Raw genomic sequence first — 21419 nt, 5'->3', positions numbered from 1 at the left:
AAATGCAACTTCCCAACGCTCGATTAAGACCTCTCCACGTCGCACGATTCGGGGCGAAGTAGTCGTTTAGAAAATCGCGCGACCCAATTTCCCGTCGCACGCAGCCGCGCGTCTCTCAATTTCTTCGTGCGACTCGACGCGACTTGTGACACTTGAAGTCGCTCTTCGAGCTGGCGAAGAGGAAAATATCACGTCTGAATTATGTCTGAAAATGTCAGGAGCACGAGACACGATCTGTCTGGAGAAAGAAGGAAAAGAAGAAAGAAAGAAGCAAGCGCGAAGGCGAGGCGAGGGAAGAGAGCGGAAGAGGGCGGGGTTAGGATTTTCGGGACGTCTACTCTCGTCCAAAAAACGTCACGTGTTACCGACGCGGAATACAAAGTGTACTACTTGCGGCGAAGCCTTCCGCTTCGGCCGCGGCGCGAGAAAGATAATTCCGAAATTCGGATACGCGATCGAGCTCGCGCGCAGACGGCAAGCGATCCGTTTCCATCCCGAAGATACATCTCGCCGATGCGGAGACGCCGCGCCGGCTGAGTGCTTCGCTTAATTCACAGATCCCTCCTTTGTCTATTATTTAGCGATTCACTTGATTTCAGGGACTCGCGATACCTCACTCCACCTCCTGTCGTACACTTTACGCGCGCGCGCGCGCGCGCGTCTCAGCGCTCCGTTATTATCAAGCTGACGTTGATCACACCCGACCGCTACGATCCGTCATTTAGCGCAACGAAGTTTTACGCGCGAGCCCGTGATACGTATACGAGTATATTTATCTCAGTTTCCAGCAGAGACGAGACGGCGCGCGCTTAGCGCTTAGCGCGAGATATTCGCAAAATTCTGCAGCGCCTCTCTTCTCTCGTGCACGAAAGATGTGCGCGCCGGCCGAGTACCTTTAACAAATCGCTTTAGCGCATCCGGAGAGAGAACAGAGGAGACGTACCGAAACGCTCCGGTGGATCGATCCCGGAATCGTAGGGAAGGATCAACACGCCCCAATTCCGATTCTATCCCGCTATTCCGTATCCTCGACGCGGCTCGACTCGACCCGACCATTCGGGTCGACTCGGTTCTCGCGGAAAATATCACGTCGGGATTATGTCTTAAAAACGTCAGACGCACGAAGCCTATCCCGGCGAAGCTGCAGACGCGTTTCTCTCTCGTCCTCTCTCTCTCTCTCTCTCTCTCCCTCTCTCTTACGCGCGCGCGCGCACGGGGGTGTCTCGGCCGGGAGGCGAATATGAATTTCTGGAAAGGTTTGCTTAAGCAAATTGCGAAATGTAGTCTGCTAACGGATGGGCGGGAGGCAGAGAGAGAGAGAGAGAGAGAGAGAGAGAGCGGGCAAGGCGAGAGAGACGGAGAGAGAAGAGCCACACGAGGCAGAGCTCGAGGTGGCGAGCGCGGGAGGAGGGAGGGACACAGCGAGTCTTGAATTGTGCGACAACGTGAGCGAGCTCGCGCTCGCATCTTCGTTTTGCAGATAGTCAGGCCGTCGTCGCTTACCGACGCTCTCGCAGCCCCCCTTCCCTCTCGAGGGAAAACCCTCCACGGGAGAAAAACGAATTTTGACGGGAACGTCGGCCGCGTGAAATATTGCCGTTTAGTTGGACGAGATGTTTGCCCGAAGTCGCGATTAGCTTCGCGAGGATTTCGGGGGGTAGTTTTCGTACCCTGAAAATCCCTCCCTCTTTCTCTCTCTCTCTCTCTCTCTCTCTTTCCATCCAACCCACAGCGGCGAGAGCAAATCGGAAATGCGTAAATGCGCTAATAAACGAGGAGAAAAAGCGAGAGGCGCGCGTATGAGACGAGATATCCCCAAAATTGATGGTCCTCAAGATCGATTATTTCTTTAATCTGCAGACGGTCGTATTTCACTCGCTCGCGATTTCTCGCCGGGCGATAAATCTCGCGCAATTTGAAGGCTCCGTCGCGCGATTGGCGCACGCGAGTTTCCCCCCCCCCCCCCGCCCCTCGACGAAGACTCGCCCACAATGAAACTCGCTCGCGCAGTCATATTTAAACAATTCGTCTTTCGCGGTAAACAAACAGCGGCGCTGATAAATTACGGCTGAACGCGAAGTCCCGTAATGTTGTTACCGTGAGCAAATAGTCAGTCTACGCGTTAACAATCGCGTTCGAATGAACAAATTGCGAAGAAAACACGCGGCTGCCGGGGCCGCGTGTAATTCTCTAAATGCACTCCTAGCTAGATAAAGCGTTACTCGCATTTGACGTTTGCCCAACCACGCGGTGAATTATAAACGAAACAGGTTCGCGCGCTCGCTCGCTCGCCCGCCCGCGGTAACGAGCATCGGAATAAATATCCATAATCGTTGTAAATCTCTCTTCGGCACGCGGCGCCGACTCTAGTGCGATATGTAGCGCAGCCGTTATCATAAATGCAACCCTTTGCTCTTTGAGTGCTCCGGCCGTCAATGCGATCATCAATATGCAACTCACTCACTGCAAACTACGCCGCTCCCGCGAGATTACGTTATACTCCTGATTATGGCGCCAGCGAACCATTTTCGAAATGGAAACCAATTGATTCGTCGAATATGTGTGTATATGTGTATATATATTTATGTTCTAATGATATTTTCATCGCAAGCCATGGCGGAATCTCATTAAAAATGCCCAAGCCGGTAATCGAATCGCGGAAAAATATCCGGAGCTAAAAAAATATTTGCATCTCTCTCCCTCCCATTCTCTCTTTCTCATTCTTCTTTTCTCTCTCTCTCTCTCTCTCTCTCTCTCTGTCTCTCTCTCTCACTCACTCACTCACTCACTCTCTCTCTCTCTCTCTCTCTCTCTCTCTGGAGCACAAATTGTAACTATATTTACACACGCGGAGTGCAATCATTAATGTAGATTATTAAATGATACATATATTTAGAAGCAAAAGATACGCGATTAAATTACATGCGCGCTGAAATCGGCACACTACATTAACTTTAATTAGTTCTCCTTGTTATTACATCACGCGCGCGATATCCGCGCTTTGGGCTTTGCCTCCGACTTCTCGGCTAACTCGCTCGCGCGCACGCACGCTCCCGATATTACCCGCGTATTTATTCCGCCTCATCCGCATCGGCGGCGACGGCGGGCCCTGTGTGCATCGAAAGTTCAATACATAACGCATTTATTAGCTGCTATCCGCCGGGAAGGAAAACTTCATTCTACCTGCGTAATAAACGCTCGAACGGATGGGCGCAACTTTACGTCGGAGTTCGCGGCGGGAAGCCTCGCAGGAAGTTTTCACCGTCCTAAGTAACTCCTTCGTTCCGGGATGCGCGCGCGGCGAGCAACAGACATTATCGAAATTCCGCAGCCCGCCGATAGAGCGGCCGCCACGCTACGCGATCGGCGGCGTGGAATTAAAGCGCATTAACGAGCGGCCTTGGGTGACAATTAAATGCAATTGGTCTCCGCCTAATCCGACGGCGGAGACGTTAGATTAGACGAGTGGTCATTAGAGTGGACGGACCGATGATAGGCGGACGATGATAGGACAGACGTGGAGACCGCATATACCACCGTGTAGGGAACGCGATTTTCAGCGCGAGTGTGATAACGGCAAATTTGATTTGCGACTCAAATTCGTAAACGCTGTTAGCCGTCGCCGCCACCGCCGCGCTCATTGCGACGTAACTCGATTTGCCTTTCGTCGTGTGTAACTGACGTATCGGGATCGTTGGTTCAAGTAGATTACCGTGCGACGTATTAATTTATGTTCGATTAGTCTCCTCGTCGCATCGGCGGAGTGCGATTTTTGCGAATCCCGCCGCCGCGCCGCTGGACGCCGCGTTTTTCGCACAAAAACCTTCCGACCGACTTTCCGCCGCGAGAACGGAGGCGCGATTCCGCCCGTGCAATTAATATCGCGAATTTTGCGATCCACACATCTGAGGCGCGTGTCGAGTCTGTAAAGAAGAAATTCATACCGTTGCATTTCCGCCGCCGCCGCCGCCGCCGCAGTCGCGGATACCGGAGCAAATACCGGAGGGCGAGAGCAGTGGTGGTATAAAAGGACAGAAATTTGCGACAGCGAGTTGTGATTTCAACCTTTTCGTGCGGCGAGGAAGGGAGGGGGAATAACGAACGTCCCGGAGGTGAGCGCAAAAAAAACTTGCCACGCAGTTTGGCCGGTTGAAAAATTAAAACACGCCGCAGCGATACGAAGCGGGGGCAGGGGAGGGGGGGAGGAGAGAGTCGGCGGCAAACGACGCAGCGACGGTCGTAAAACGCTCGGGCGCAAAAAGCAGAAAAAAAAGGCACAGCCACATGTGCGAAAAAAGCGGCGCTTTATTATCGTTAGGCAAAAGTTCGGCCGCATTATCAGAAACGGCCGTGACAAGTTGCGCCGCGGAGAGACCGTCCTCGTGTAAACTCGCGACAAAACTCGATTCTCGCGGCTCGCCAAATTACCCGGGCGCGCGTGCATGTCGATAGAAATTTCGGCAGAGAGACGGGAAGAGGGGGACAGGAAGAGAGAGAGAGAGAGAGAGAGAGAGAGAGAGAGAGAGAGAGAGAGAACGCGCACGGCCATCACGCGAGGCCATAAATAATCGATGAATGAGATCGCGGACGAACGCATGAAGCTCGAGATACTTCGATTCGGCACTTTTTCCTCGTCGTGCGACGCGCCGACGAATTCGTTGACGCGCGAGCTCGGTTAATTGAATTAAATGCGCCGAATGAGAGAGGGAGAGAGGGAATGGCTGATGCGGCGTCGTATTTTTTTCGTCTACGCCACGTTGAGCCGCGTAACAAGTTCAAATGCTACAATCCCCGTCCCGCTGGGAGCCGCTGGGATCTGTCCGTAATGATATTTATTATCGACCGAGCTTCGGCGAAAGTGAAAGCATCGCAAAAAGGAAGGAGGAAGAGAAGGGAACGCGCACGAAATTGGGGAATTCGATTTCGCTCATTTCCGGAGGAATTCATTATATATATATATATATATATGTATATAGTGTTATATTTTCTTGATCTCCGTTCTTTTCCTGATCGGGCAGACTCGACCCGAGGGACGACTTTTACACGGCGATTCAAACGCTGCGACTTGAGATCGTTTGCTTGCGCCGGATATTCCGAGTCCACCTTGGCCGACCAGCTCGCTTTTTCGTCTCGCTAGTTCCGCCGATTACGCGAATATTCGCAGACAAATATACGGATCTAATGGATGATGCGTACAAGCATCATTATCGCCGTGGTACGAAGTTAGACGTCTTTGAACGATATTCCGTAACGCAGTCGGGCTCGTTAAGTACCGAAATCAATGCTCCTTTGCATCCCGATTATAAACCGCCGCAAGTATACAATGTCGGAAATTACTACCGCGAGCAGCTAAGCACCGGAGAATGGCGGCCGGTTCCTCTGTAATTAGGCGAACATGAGAAGATTTGAATTGTAGACTCCGCTTCCGCTTATCAGCCGCGCCAGGGGCGGCTTGAGGCGATGGCAAACGCGGCGCTTATCAAAAGCGATGACTAAGAGAATATTAAAGCTACTCGAAACTAATAACGTTAATCCGATAACTCGTGATTAATCAACGTCTATCGAAACACACGGCGTCAGCGGTAAATTGACAGCTGAAAGGAGAGAGAGGAGGGGAGGGGGGCGAGGGGGAAGCGGGTATATTCGCATCTCTATGCATCTATGCATCGATTCATTTTACTTTCTTTTTTATTTGTAGCTTGTAGAAAAGGGAGCTTGCCGTATTTCGCCGGCTCGGTTATTCTGTCAAAATTTCTGCCGATGGCAGAGTATACGTGGCGACGGCGCGTGACTTTTTTATCGCGTCGCGTGTGAATGTAAAGATCCTTTTATCACAATGGTCGGCCATTAAATCAGTGAAGTTCGCGGGCTCTCGCGGGGACGGAGAAAGTTCCGCGGCTAATGACGCGGTACTTTTAAAACGACCGGACTTGGCGCGCCGTCCATGAGGTATTGGTATAAAATTTAGCCGCTCGTATATCCCGCGGAAACTTTCGCGAACATAAATACCCGTGCCTGGGGTGCACCAAAGATAATCTCGAGGATAAAGGAAAAAGTCGCACGGACGTCTGATAGCCGATTCATTAGCATTTCGGTATTTCCTGTTGGCCCCGTAAATCGCGCTCTTTCGCGATCTCTCCTCCTTTCGGCGAGAGACGCGGCTCGTCCCATTTCGGAAATAAAAAACCCGCGGGTTAAACAGTTCTCTCGATCGTCAGCATCGTCGTCGTCGCGGGTTTTTATCAACTACGCGAAGCGCGGTCGTACCGACCGATCTGCGAGAGAGGAACTTGCGAATGAATTCGAAGGATTTTCCTGGACGAGTTGCTATTTGTACGTTCAGCCTCACTAAAATCTCGCTTTTCAGCGGAAGTAGATTTAGACGGTTTCTCTCTCTCTCTCTCTCTCTCTCTCTCTCTCTTTCGTTTTCTTTTTTCTCTTTTTTTCGCAGGTTCGCGAAATGTTCCGACTAATTTCTGTACTTGATACGCTGAAAGCACGCGTCGAGCTATACTCGTTTTCCGATTCGCCGAGAATATCCTGAATCGAAAGTTTGATTTTACAAAATAATCCTACAAATACCTTCCAAGGATCAATGGAGAATCTTGAGATATATAGACTGTTGTTCTACTTTGATGCCGCAAATAGTCACTTGCTCATTCTATATTCAGACTTGAAAAGACACTTATTTAAAGAGTGATTTAATATCCCATTAAATCACCTGTGAATATTCCGTAAGCATTAAATCTTCTTGCCCTAAGTTCTTATAAAACTAAATTCTTAATTACGATTAATACTCACGTAACGTAGCGCAAATATAAAATAACGAGATCGAATTCAGTAAAACAATGAATAATAATCGAATATCACGAAATTCTTAAATTCCTCTTTGAGCCCCAGGGACCCAGACAGGTTGCTAATAATAATCACTTGTAGCATTAAGAAACGCTAATGTAGAGTAGTTAGCGTTTCTTACCTCGTGGCTCTCTATTGTGCGATCTTTCAACTTCCACAGAATTGTCAAGGTTAATGCGAGAAACCGAGATTTCGTTCTCGCTAACTTTTACGTTGCGAATTACGTGAGAGACGTAGAATATCGAGAGACGAGCGTTCCACAAGTACGTAGTAGTTTATTTACACGAGGAGCTTCCGAGGCAACTGTTCTACAGGTGAAAAATCGAAAACCGTGTCTACTCGAATCGCGCAGGAGAAGGAAAGCACGGATCGAGTGACGAGCGGTCGTACACGTAAGACATAGCGAGAAAAAATACTCCGCGAAACAGATCCTCGAGAAAGAAAGGAGAAAGAAAGCAGAAAGAAAGAGAGAGGGGGGGGGGGGCGCGGAAAAAGATGCGGAAAAGCGCGGAGCACGGGCGCTTTCCGCGAACAAAGCAAAGGACTTACCTGAAAGTCGAACTTGCTGAACTCCTGCTGGGCGTCGATATCCGCGTTTCGCGGCACGATGATGGGACAGGTGGCGAGGGACACCTGAGCGTCCGGCGACTCGCTGTAATCCGGAGTGACGGAGGTCAGACTGCGGTCGTATCTGAGCTCCTCGTTCAGGATGGCCGCGGCGGGATGGCCGGTCGACGGCGCCTGTACCTGACTGACGTAGTACAGGCACAGCAAGAGCGACAGGAGCACGATGCAGAGGACGAACACGCGGCCGGAGCCGCGGCGCAGTATCTTGTACATGGTTCGATCAGTGTGATTCGCGTTCGGTTCGGCCTCGATTCGGCTAGATCGTGATTCATCTAGAGGTCGAGCGGACCGTGCGACGGCGAGCTCGCGTCGAGTCAGCAGCGACGGCGAGGACGACGGCGATCGACGATCGATCTTTGCAGCTCCTGGCAGCTTGGCACGTGGACTTCATGGGACGTCGCGGCGGAGGGGCCAGCTGGAACGAAGAAAACGACAGAATGTAGACGCTGCGCCAACTCGCGCGCGGACATCCGCCGCGCCGCGCCGCGCCGGCTCCGAAATTGGCCGGACCGGCCGGATATAATTCTAAATTGCCGGTAAAATATTGATATTACGGTATTACTAAAACGCGTATTAATGATTCCGCACGATCACGCGCGTGTAATACAACATGCAAATGAACGTGTAAATTCATGAGCTCACAGCAAATACACGCGGAACAAACTCCGCGGCGGAGGGAGGGGAGGGGGGGGGGGCGCGCGCGCGAGGGGCGCCCGGCTACAGCGTATAACGAGTCGAAATCACATTTCGAATAGCGGCTGCGCGATCGTAACTGACAATTAATTGTGATACGTATATGTACCGCGCCCTTTTACCGTTGATCGATCGAGCACACGCGCTCGCGCGCGAGTGCGGACATTTTAATCTTGCCGAGAGGAGAGAACATAAGAGAGAGCTTCGCGGCGAATTAATTCATTCCAATGGGTCCAATTATTCGGACGAGAACACCGACCGATACAGCGCCTTGTTTAGTAATCGCGCGGATTATCGGACGAGAGAGAGAGAGAGAGAGAGAGAGAGAGATAGGGGGGGGGGAGCGAAAGAGATAGAAGATTAGGACTGTCATCGATTTTATTATCCGCGCGTTATATACGGGCGGGACGGCCCGAGCGAGCCGAATTTAAAGGATCGTCGTGTTCTTGCTGACATTAACGACTCGCGCCGTCCATACAAACGCGAATGCACGTAACAACCGCGGCCGAGTTATCATATATTCAGAATGGCGAGATGCAGAATGACTCGTCGCGCGGCCGCTTTATATGGAGATCGTAATAACTCGCGCACCTGCTATTTTTCCACGCGAAAATGTATCGCCGCGCGCTCGCGGGACCAGCCAAGGTCGGTCGAATCGCGATCGATCGGCAACTAGCCGCTGACAATTTTCCCCGCCGCTTTCCCACGATTACCGTCATTCGCGGACGAATGGTCGCGCTAAAGTGGCCCGCGAAGAAGAACACACGTGTTGTGATCCCGATAACTCGGCCGGCGCAATTTTACGATCGACTAGTTCCTTTTTTCCCTTTTATTTATTTGTTTTGCTTTTTTTTTTATTACAAGCAAAGAGCATTAGGTGTGCGCGAACTGTGTCTCTGTTCGCGGCGAAATTTCGGGCGCTGAACTCGTTGTCATTTACTTATTGCGTGTTAAGTAGATCAAATTAAAATAAAGTAAAATTAAGTGGAACGGAGTAAATTAAATTAATTAATTAATAGTAAATTAAAGTAATTAAACGAAGTAATTAATAGCGAATTAAAATTAAGTGGATAAAATCAAGAAGAAGCTAGACAAGTTGCGAAACGACTCGAAGAATTATATCAAGAATCTTTATTTTTTTAATGAGTAGTTCTTAATTAAAGCTGGTGTTACTTTTCTTTGCCGATCAATCTCATACAGTATCAGTCGTAAAGCGCGCAAGAAAATCCATCTGACCATTCGATATTACTTAAAAATACACGTCAAGCTCTGTCTTTTGTCCGTCACAGAGCACACAATGCTTCAATTATCATGGACGTTATGTTAATATAATATATACGGCAGCATAAAAGTAATGCGCATCGAATCAGCCGCGTTGAAATATTTAAACTTCAATATCCGCCGCTGCTTTCCTCCACATTCACCAATAATCCGATAATGACTAACTGCGCGAGCTTTTATTTTTTATAACCGTTTCCAAAATACCTTCGAAGAGCATTCTTGTATCGGACTCGCTGAAAATATCGGATTCTCCACCTAACGCGCGCGTTTATAATTTCGTGTAAAAAAGGAACCAATCATATCGCGGGACTCTGCGCGATATGCGTGGATCGGCTAAACGCATCTACGAAAGAAACGCCACTATCGAGCCAATTATCGGTAATAAGCGAATTAATCATAATCAACGAGTCTCCGGCTAACTCTCTCAACGCGGTATCGAGTCAATCGACAGGTGTCACACGCATTCTCGATGAGCCGCAAATTCAAATTGTCCCGACCAGTATCGGCGAACGTTTGCCGAAACCGAGTGGTAAGAGCAACAGGAGAGAGACAGAGAAAGACAGAGTGGAGGGGAGAGAGAGAGAGAGAGAGAGAGAGAGAGGACGGAAGTCACGGTGAAAGCGTATTCGCTGCGATTTAATTCGCTCGAGGAACGATAAACTCAAGCCGGCGAACCGGAGACACCGGTGTTACCGTCGAAACCTTTCGTCGCGGCTCGCTAAAGCCTCTATCGCGATGTGTAAGGTCGCTTCTCACGCGATAATCGATCGCGGCTCTCGTACAGCTCCGCGCTCGACACCGACACGAGGAGAGACCGGAGCGAGGCAGAGAGACAGGGAGCGCGCGCGCGCGCGCGAGAGAGAGAGAGAGAGGGAGGGAGCGAGAGAGGGAGCGAGAGAGAGAGAGAGAGAGAGGCAGAAGAAGAGAGAGAGAAAGAAAGAGGGAGGGAAGGGGAGAGAGAGAGAGAGGGGGGAGAGAGGGGGGAGAGGAGGAAGGAGGAGACAGAGTGAAGAGCGAAGAGAGCGAAGGGTTAGCTAAAAGGGAAGCGAGATTAGAGTTTAATTCGGTACTAACTCGACGCGTGCGAGGCGGACGATGCGTACGCACGGGAGGAAATGCAACGACTTCGGGCGCAACGTGATAGAAGCTGCCTCGCGCAAAGGTTCGCGGAGATTAATCCGACTAACCGCGTCAACATTATCGAGGCGAACATGTGACGGAATACAGAAGCAGGTGGAGTTTGTAGCAGACAGTTTTGCGGTAAACGGGGGAAATTCGAGAATAAATCGATCCGCGAATAATTAAGTCGGAACGGCGAAACAAATCAGGGGAAAAATCGGACACATCGGAAAACAATCTGTATTACGAACGGTCATTACGCTGTAACGTTGTTGCGCACACGATTCTCGCGTTACGATAACGATTATTATTCCCCACTTGGGAATAACAGCATTTCGCGAGATGTACGACTTTTTACGGGTGATTACTTCATCGCGGATATCCTTCTTCCTTTCCACTTCTCCCTCTCTCTCTCTCTCTCTCTCTCTCTCTCTCTCTCTCTCTCTCTCTCTCTATGTTTCCCCTGATAGAACCGTAAAAGCGGAATCACGATATATAAAACGATTGACTTTCGCGCCAGGTGCTTTCTTCACGAGCTCCTTTATTTGACGAAACGAGAAAGATGCAACTGTTAACCTCGCAGCTCCAGTTATATTAAAATGGATGGAGCGTGTCGTTACGTCCATATGAGGCAGCATACCGCGCGGAATATTTATAACAAATATGGCAATCGCGGGATCGCCGATAAATCAATGGACTAAAATTAATTAGACATACCGTCGGCTAATAAATTTTAAAACGGCCGCTAAATCTATCCGGCGTATACCATCCGGCGAATTAATGAACGTTCTAAATGTTTGTAGAACCACAAAGCGATGGGGATCGATCGGACCGATTAATTTACACACACACACACACACACACACACACAAGCACACACACGCGCGCGCCCATATCACCAGGGGAAATAATCCATATTACTATAAATCCAATTTTCGATAAACGTGTCACAATTAATACTATCAAAGTAGTCATTAATATACGAATCGCGCGCGAACGAACCTATTAAATCCCAAGTACGAGTTTACAAACTCAAACAGGAGCAACGAGTTTCCGAGTGTCTTCTCGCTTCGCCCGCACTTCGCTCCTCCGTCTCCCCCTCCCCTCCGCCTTTCCTTCCCTTCTCTTGTCGATGAACATCCAGAAATCCCGCCGTCGAGCTTCAATTGTCTCCACGAGGCTTCTAATAAAAACGCAAGGAGATCGAGGAGACAAACGAGCGAGATGCACGACGGCGCGGGCGGCCGGATGCTCGTCAGGTGCTGGTCCACCTTTTGTCCGCTCACAACGAGGACGATGAAACGTGTCGAGGATGCGTTATCGCGACTCGTTCGATATGCTACCGCGGCGCGGCGCGGCGCGGCGGCGACGCTCAAATCGGCATCTGCCCGAGATGAGAGATCGTAAAATCAGCTTTTACTGCCGGCGTTTTCTCTCTTCCTCGAGCTCCCGCATTTTCCCCGTGGAGAGGAAATAAAGAGAGAAAAGGAAAGAAACGTAGTAGATGAGAAGTAAAGATAAGCGTGGGAAAACGGTGAAAAACAGCGAGAAAATCGACCGCGAGAGGCTCGACGGACGTCGCGCGCGTCGAGAGCGAGAACTCGCGAGAATTCGGTCTCGCCTCGTCTCAGGCCCGATCGGGCTGTTTCCGGGGGAAAGAAGCCACGGTGGTCTCGGACGACGGTCACTCGACGAAACGCGCCCTACGCTGGCGATCCTAATTTGATTACCCAGCTCGAATCTGCGGGCGGTCGCTTGAAAATTCGCAACGCCGCTGCGTCGACGCTGCTATCGACCCGGCCGCATTGAGTCGATACTATTGGTTTCCGGGCTATTCCATCGCGGCGAACAAGAGCCTCGCGACGGGCGGCTGCGGATTGCGACGTGGTGTCGATGTCGATACGCGAATTTTCACGATCGGTGGGGTGAGTTACAGGGTTTCGCAGTGGAGCGCGCGAGCTACCATCGGCGCGGCGCGGCGCGGCGAACGTACTAATGACCGCGAATGTGAGCTTCGCGTGCTAAAACACATAAATAATTACCTAAACGTTCCCGCTCTGCTCGAAAATATAGCCGGCAATAAGGTCGGCGAAAATAATGATGATTATTATTATCGCGCGAAACGGAGCAATTATCGGGAAATTTTGACGTGCGGATCACGTGTGACTTTTATGCTTCGGCAGCGTTGCGAGCTATCGAGCGATGATTAGGGATGCAACGGTAAATCGATAATATCGAAATATCGATACGTCGAGAGACAAGTGTCGAATATTTGTCGATATTTTCTTTTGTCTCCGATAAAATCGATGTATCGATGTGAATTTTGCTGATATTTCGTATTTTTCAGTTACAGCTCCGCCGGGGGTCTATATTACGGTTCTACGACCGAGATGAGAATTACAAAAGTGAGTGAATTCATTGGAATATATATTATGTAACTGGTCGATGTCTAGTAAATTTGCTCATTTTTATCATTTTCACCTCAATCGTAGTGAACCGCAATAGATTTCCTGTATGCGGTGATGTCTCCGGTAAACGACTGCGGTTTATCATATATTTTCTAATAAGAACATGCCGATAGATTATATGAAGATAAAAATTTTTAAAAGATCTTTTTAAATTTTTCGTGTACACCCTTTACACGCATACACCTCTGTATGTATACATTTTTTTACATAAACATCGATATTTTTCAAAATTATCGATATTATCGTTATGGATATTTTGAGAAATCGTTGGATCCCCAGCGATGACAGACGCAGCAAGTGAGATTCTCTAAGCTTTACTTTTAGCAATTTTATCTGTCAAGAGCGCGCGTGCACGTGAGCACGTCTCGTGACCTCCACTGTTTCATGCGTTTCAAGAAAGAAAAAGGAAGATGAAAGTATCCATTTTAATCAACGAAACATTAAAGCAGTAGCTAGTCGACGCGGGATTATTACTTTTGCCCTATGTCGAGATATCATGGAATTGCTCTACGTTGTAACCTGAGGTAGCTTCGACAAATTACTTAATTAATTATGATTATTCGCCACCATTCACCCACGACGCGCGCTCTTTCTAATTTTTTCTTTTCAATCGTCACCCGCATGCAGCACATGGAGGAGGGCTTGAAAGGGGGAGCTCGAACGAGCTCGTGCGAGCGCGAGGACATCAGGAACCGCGAGTTTTACAACCGCGACATTCAGTCACTCGAATAATCGGAGGAGCGACGTTAAAAGTTTATCGCTCCACGTTCGAGTTAATCTTCCGCGTTGTCACGACGCCGCGATGTGTCGCCGTCGTGCTCAATTAGGTCATTTCGCCGGGAGCTTCGCGACGACAAATTGAGGAGGAAAGAGAGGAAGGGAGGGAGGGGGGGAGGGGCGGGAGGAGAGAATGCTCCAAAGTCCGACCGCGTGAAGCGCGATACGCGCGGCGCGGTCGTTGAAAAAGTTGTCGAGCAAACGAGCGTCGTCGACGAGCTCGCGGACGAGAAGCGCTCGACCCCGACTCTTTCTCGCGTTCGAGCGTGACGCTCGAAGCGAAGGGATGGAAGGTGGTCGTCGCGCGGGGAGGGGGGAGGGGGCGGCGAGGCAAGGGCGTTTTTTTGCAACGCGCGGTCGGCGAAACTTCGGCGAGCGTTGCTCCGCGCCGGCGTAAAACCGATCTCTCGAATAGGCGCGAGTGCGCCCAAAGTGGTCAGAACTCGCGACGAAAGAAACGATTTCCCCCTCGTTTCCGTCTGCTCGTCGTTTCCCCTCCCTCCCCCTCCCCCTCTTCACCCCCCCTCTCTCTCTCACTCTCTCTCTCTCTCTCTCTCTCTCTCTCTCTTTCTCGCCGCCTCCCTCTAGCCTCAGCCGCCTGGCTCTCGCGATTTCTCGCTGATTCGCTTTCGTCGCGTGCAAAGCATTTCGCGTGTTTGGACGCGCTTCAAATTGGGCGCCCTTTAAAACGTGAGAATTATTCAACGCTCCTAGCGTTACGCCCCCGCCGTTTGTTATCTCGCCTCTCGCGCGTGTTACGTGACTCGGGTTACGAGTGTGCGCCGAGAAAAATGTCGCGCCCCCGCTACATTGTGATTATCCATAAGGTATTAACTCGTCTCGTTCATCTTCCGTGCTCGCGCGCTCGAACGTGTGTGTTTTTGATACTTAATCTCCGATCCCGTTTGCCGCTCGCGATGTACTGTCAATTACGGTGCATTGTATCAGCTCTTTTCCCCCCTCCTGCCGCGTTCTCCGCCCATTGGGTTGGCGACTAAGTGATTGCGGATTTTAAATAAGAATGAAAATTCAAAATTTTAAATTTGCTTTTTAAAATTTTTTTCAATGCACGTGTGCGATACATTGAGCTTCTCTGCAATATCACGTGTTGCGCTATGACGATCTGAATCGATAATGGCCTTGATATGGGTCTCATCGACTTCAACCGGACGGCCAGATCGTTGAGCATTTTTCAATGAAAAATCACCAGACGGAAAATCTGGCAAACCAATTTTGACACTGCCTTTCTTTCAAGGCTTCGTTCCCATATACGGCACATAACTTCTTGTGTGCTTGCGATGCGTTCTTGCCTTTTCGGAAATAATACAATAAAATATGTCTCAAGTGCACGTCTCGCTCTTCCATTTTTAGATAGGGATAAAAACAAAACTAAACAACTAATCGATATAATTTTTGTACTAAATGAAAGGTAGAAGTGCAGAAACAATAAGAAAAAAATATAGGTTAGGTACTTTGAACACGTTAACGAAACGAAAGAAAGTGTAAAATCCATCTGTCGACAAAATCCGCAATCACTTAGTTGCCAACCCAATAGCTTCGATCGCTAATGCGCGCGCTCCGGACGATTTGCCCGCTCGCCTCTGCTCCGAAACGCCCGCGGTTCGTCCGCACGCTTTTCTTTCGCGAAAATGCCGCAGCCGGCCGGCCGCGGCGCTCCGCGCGAGTTTCGCGCGAAGCGCCGCGGCGATTATTCTCCACTTCCTTTTTCGCTTCTCATTTGCATCGTGATTACGCGGCCGGCGATTGCCGATTCATCCGGCGCGCCGGATTCCCAAATATCTCCTTTCGATCCCGAATTTTGCTCGCCGGATGTTTTAACTACGTATTTACATCGGGCGTATAGCGGCGCGCACGCGCCGCTATACGCCCGATGTAAATACGTAGTTAAAACGAAATGATTAGCGCCAAATGCGCGGCGCGATTCAAACGAAATTATCGTGCGTCGCGATCCCTCGCGCGCAGCTTGGCAATCAGCAATCGGTACGCGCTCATTGCAAATTGACGATAATTCGCGAGCGGCTGCAAAACATTGCTGTCGCCGCGACGCGGATATTTAAATTCGTCGCTCGCCCTCGCCCGCCCCCGCCCCGGCCCCCGCGCCCCGTAATGCCGATGCCGCCAGCTTTCGCAAAGAACTTTTGCTTCGTGTGCTGCGCACGTAAAACAATTTCGCAGGAATGCGTGTAACTCAACCGACACGCACGCACGCACGCACGCACGCGGCCGCGTATCGGCCTTGCTTGGCAAATAAATATCACGCGAGACAACCGTCGGCGATCGCCGTTACATACAGACAGCTGTCATGCGGCTTTTCCTCGCCGTTGGGAAGCGCGAACCTCACAATCGAACGCTTAAAAGCTACCATCAAATATCACCCCAAGCTAATTCGTCTTGTTACGTTTGCAGCGGAGTACACGCGACGAATCGATCCGTTTGATCACAACGTTCTGTCACACTGTACTGACAGTGCGAATAAATATCTATAAAATTAGTATCGTTACATTTTTTAAAAAGATGAAAAATTCGCAGGGGGTGAAATTTCATCCACGGTAGCTCTCAAGGGTAAAACGCGCTTCGCGCTGTCAAACGCCTCAACGGCGATGCGCTCGAGAGAGAGAGAGAGAGAGAGAGAGAGAGAGGGAGAGAGAGAGAGAGAGAGAGAGAGAGAGGCGTGCGTGTAGCGCTGGCTTTACGCAGCCAGACAACACACAAGTGCGGGGGTACAGTACCTCGCCATCGATCACACCTGGTCGCGCGAATCTTTCGTCCCGACGCGCCGTGACAGCGGACGTCGCATCGCGGGCGCGAGGGAGAAATCACGGCCCGCCGAATTCGCCCAGCGGCGCCGGCCGGTCGAACGAAGCGCCGTTCTCGTTTCCGGCTTCAGCCGTTCGTCGTGGCGGCTGGCGTGTCGCTGGCGGTGCTGACGTACGAGGGAACTTTTTCACCGCGACGTCGTGTTTAGCGAACGGCCAAGTCACTTTCCTCGAACATATCTCTGCGAGGCGTATACATCATGCGCGGCTTGGTGCGCTGTCTCGGGTATCAGCGCGGGTATATTTTCCGCGGAAAATCCGCGCGAGGTATGTGTGTGCACTGATTCGGCGCGTCGGACTGTTATCAGGGGACGTGAAAATGTCGCTCTCCCACGATGAGATGCGCGGGAATTATTTAACGCCTGCGTCACGTTGCTCGCTTTGGCGTTGCTCGCGCGGGTTGGCTCTGCGAAGAGAAAAGGAACGCGATCGCGAGGCCGTCGATGTTTTCGTGCGCGCGACGGCGCGGCGCGCGAGAAAGGAACAGCCGTTACGGAGCGCGACGATCTCTCCATGTGATTTTTTTGCCTGCACAACTACGCATCGAGATGCCAATTTCAGAGACGGAGGACTCGTCGGAGCTGCCACTGGTCGCAGTGAAGGATAAGCCACTCGTCACTCCGATCATCGTCGTGCGGAGAAACGAAGGTGGACATGAAAGTGGAAATGTGAAGGTGACAATTTCGAGGATGAGATCGAGAGTCCCTCAGCTAGCTCGAACCGTCCGGGAGACAAGAGAAACTCGACAAGAGAATAATCGAGATGAGCTGCACTTCACCGAGAGCGCGGGAAAGGCAGAGCGAGTCACTCTCTAATTACCGCCGTCTGGAGAAACGAAGACAGTCCCGACGATTTCGAGGGTGACGTCCACAGTCTCCGCTGTCTCGGATCATCCGCGAAACAAAAAAGGAGCTCGCCCCGCTGCGATAAGGCTAGTCGGAACGGCGAGGACATAGGGAGTTACATGGCTCGGCCTGAGCGGCGCGAGAGGAAGCTCCAGCTATCGCGAGTGTCAGCACGGCTTCTTGCCACTACGGATTTCGCTGGTAGCGCGCTCCGAGAGAGAGAGAGAAAGAGAGAGGGGAGAAAGAGGGAGGGGGAGAGAAAGGGAGAGATACGAGACAGCCGGGCGGCTCGGGCGAGGGCGCGCGCGTGTCCGCGCGATAAACGAGTTTTCCGTCAAAAAGGACGCGAAGCTCCCGAAGGGATGATTTCCGCGACGCGACCGCAAGCACCGCGCCGCGCGCGATCCGTAACCCACCGAGGGGGGGGCTCGCGGTGCCGCACCGTGCTCGGCCGAGCTGTGCACGATCGTCCTCCAACCGCAAGCAAGAACCACGCCGTACTAAACTCGCGGCACGGGCGGAATGGTTTTGACACGCCGCCGGCTATATCCGCTTTTCCGCCGACGCGACAGTCGACGGGCGCATGTGCCGATATAATCCACGTTTGTGCCGGCGTACGTGCGCGCCTCCGTTCGTCCCACACGTGCGCGCACGTACAATACACGCGCGCGCGCGCGCACTTCGCATACGTACGCATACGCGCGCGCGCGCGCGCGCGCGCGGCGACCGAGCGGAGGAAAGCGACCGAGGGGTGAGATGGAGAGAACACGCACTCGGGGAGGACTTTCCACGCCCGCGGGGTGTTTTGACTCGGCGAGAGAACGAACACGGGGGTCACCGCGAAGACGCCGACGTACGGTCAGGGTTCATTTTCGCGGGGAGGCGGAGCGAGGTCGGTCTTATGTCTCTTGGCGCGAGCGCCCGGCACTTTCGTTTCGTGTCTCTCTCTCTTTCTCTCTCTCTCTCTCTCTCTCTCTCTCTCTCTCTTCCCCTCTTTTTATTCCCTCGGATTACATCGAGCGCGGCGCGCGGTGACTTTCCGTCGTGGCGTGATTGGCTTTGCTCGGCGATCCCGATCGATTTTCTTTTTCTCACGTATGAGCGATATTGTTTCTTTATTTTTAATGTGTGTGAAGATATACGTAATCTCTGATCTGTGTTGCGGACGGTGTTGCGGGACGGGTTTTCTGGCGTAGAACCGACGATGCCGACAGTGAAATGGACAGTGACTGTTAGCCGGCGGGAACTGCTGCATGTTTAATATGTTGTAAAACTAATCGACCGCTTAAACACTACTACTATGATTAGCATACGATTATTAATATTTGCGCGCAACATCGATTGGATGTCCATAACTCGTCGCGAGCACGTGGCACATATTGCAACAATAAATTGTTAATAATAAGACCGTAGAGGTAATCTCATACGTTCAAACGGAATATCACAATAAATCCCAGCTCGGACAATCCATATAAGATCTCACGTTTCGGACGAGTGAAATATTAAAGCAGCGATATTTCGCGTGCATTGTGCGCGCTTTCTTGGCTTTAATAATAGATAACCTTTAACGCGGGCGGATCTAAAGAACGAATGGAAGCAATGAATTATTCACTAATCCAATTTACTTGTACATGTAACATCGTCTGAATTATTATCACAATAAACTCACTCGTACGAGTGTTAGATAAGATGCTAATTTTATCAAATTATTAAGGCGCGATCTGCATGAAATGGGAAATAAAATATAATGTAAGATGTAATTTGCAAAACTCACTCGATCTCGTTAGAATTAAAAATGGAGCATTAAGTCAAACGTGTCGATTTTGAAGAGAGTTCATTAGGTTGCCTTCTCCTAATTCGAAAATTTTGTTTTATTTTATATTCGCATTTTTTTTCATTTTTTCACTTGGGAAGGTCGGCAGATGACAAGCAAAGTGCTCAAGCAATTCTCGGAGAGACCCATCTTTTGTTTCACTTTAATGATTTAGTGAATTTCGCCGACTAAATCTTTCATTAGTTTTTTTAGTAGATTTACCCGCGTGTGTGTGTGTGTGTGTGTGTGTGTGTGTGTGTGTATGTGTGTATGTGTGTCGCTGGTATTAAAGATAGATGCATTACTTATCGCGAAAGGGCGATTTTCCTTTCCGGAGAAAAGAATATAAGAACGGCGCGATCGATTTTAAGTTAGAAGCGTCGAATGCGCTCGCTACGCGAAGACTCCATGATCGAGCTCGGTGTTTCAGCGCTCGAGAGCTCAGGAACTTTTCAATTTCGTGGGACACGGGCGCGCGGGGCATTGTCGTTGGACAGGATTGGCACAGGCTTGAACTTGATCGAACGGCAATTACGTTGATTGAAAGGCCAACACGAGTGTCGCTTGCGTACCGGGAGAACCGAAGATCCCCGCTTGTTCACCGGGAACGAACACATCCGTGTTTGCGTCATTGGTCGGGCGGGAAAACCGACGAAAACACATTTCTCAAAACATTTACGAGCGACATTTCGAGATCCAGTTACTTCCGCGATCACGCGTCGACTACGTCGTTCGGCCGAACGGTTTGCTGTCGCGTTTTGCCAATTTTTTCGAGCACGTTTAGCGCCAAATAAGAAGCAAAACATTTTCATACGATTAATGCTTGCTCGAGTAGGGATGTGTAAAGAGCAGCGATATCCTCCGAAGAAAAATAAACGTTGTCAGACAAGTCTGGGAATCTGGATCGCGGAGAAATGTAATTATCTGAAATATCCTAAATGTCTCGATCCGTTTAAGGACCGTGAAATCGTCATATATTCATTCAGAGAAATTTAGAAACTTATTTCCGGGACGGTCGAATGATCGAAATTTGTAGGAAGAGAAACACGGTGGAATAAGAAGGAGGGATGCTGTGTTGCCTTGGCTGCTCCGGAAATTGCATTTCCGGGTAATTGGATGTGGAGAGAGAGAGGATTAGGGGCAGGGGCAGGCGGAGAGGATGGGGGGGGGGAGAGAACGGATGTTTATGCACAGAATTACATCGCCGCGGAATCCGTCGCTGCAAGGTGTTATTACTTAATTCGCGTCGGTGTTGTCTTCGGCATTTTCCGGATCGCGTTGTCGCCGTAAATTATCGGGGAATATCGCGAAAGCGAATCGTCGTCTCGGAACGTAACGAGGAACAGCTGAGCGCGAAGCGGCCAGGAATCTTCACGGGACATTCTAGAATAACCGGGAGTCCTTTCACGGGCAGATGATAAAGAACAATCCGGGAAAAATAACGGTTGTTTTCGTCCGGCAAAGAACTCGGAGAATTGACAAGTAACTCGAAATTGAGAATTAAAAGTTCGAACGAGCCGAGAGCTTCGGAAGGGCGCAAATAGATGACAGAATCTTATTCCTCGTTCAATCCAGGCTGTGCTCTCATAGAAATTGGGTCGAAGGGACAATGCTCGAAGTATTTAATGCTGGACATTGAAGATAAGCTCCTTCGCGCGCGCACGCGCGTGGTATCTTCGCGAGTCGAGAAGAAGCGAAATTCGTCCGTTCAAAATCCGATTATGCGGCATATGCGAGGCTCTCAAATTACCCGCGATCATTCTCGTCTTCGCTGCGATATCAGTGCGCGCGGAATCGATGCGACACGATGGCACAATTTCAAGCGTGAATTATACGCTCTGCGAGAAAGGTCAAGTTCTCACGCCGATAAACGTTCGAGAGAGAGAGAGAGAGAGAGAGAGAGAGAGAGAGAGAGGGAGAGAGAGCACGTTCGAGTAACGAATGGAGTAAGGTATGTCGTGGCTTTAATTGATGGCAAATTCAGTGTTCCGGATCAGCTGTTATCTCGTAAAGAGATGGACGAGCCCCGCTCGCAAGAACGATCAGCTCATCGAGCTTCAGCGGATCCGCGTATCGAAGTATGAAGCTCCGGCCGATCGCTCGG

At 50.4% G+C, this 21419-nt stretch overlaps 1 protein-coding gene across 7 annotated transcripts in view; it reads right to left on the bottom strand.

Annotated features, from left to right (window-relative positions):
• alpha-Man-IIb (alpha-Mannosidase class II b) overlaps positions 1-21419 on the bottom strand; it is a 166076-nt gene that overhangs the window by 89703 nt on the left and 54954 nt on the right. For 3 of the 7 annotated variants that reach the window (XM_025302985.1, XM_025302986.1, XM_025302991.1), the window contains one exon: positions 7405-7897. In XM_025302985.1, the coding sequence (XP_025158770.1) occupies positions 7405-7695 (291 nt within the window). In that variant the 5' untranslated portion in view covers positions 7696-7897. The other 4 variants (XM_025302987.1, XM_025302990.1, XM_025302989.1 and 1 more) reach the window with 4 other exon arrangements.

This window comes from Harpegnathos saltator, unplaced genomic scaffold (genome assembly GCF_003227715.2).
Source record: "Harpegnathos saltator strain DR-91 unplaced genomic scaffold, Hsal_v8.6 scaffold522, whole genome shotgun sequence".
Lineage (NCBI taxonomy): Eukaryota > Metazoa > Arthropoda > Insecta > Hymenoptera > Formicidae > Harpegnathos > Harpegnathos saltator.
This window is presented reverse-complemented; position numbering and strand designations above follow the sequence as displayed.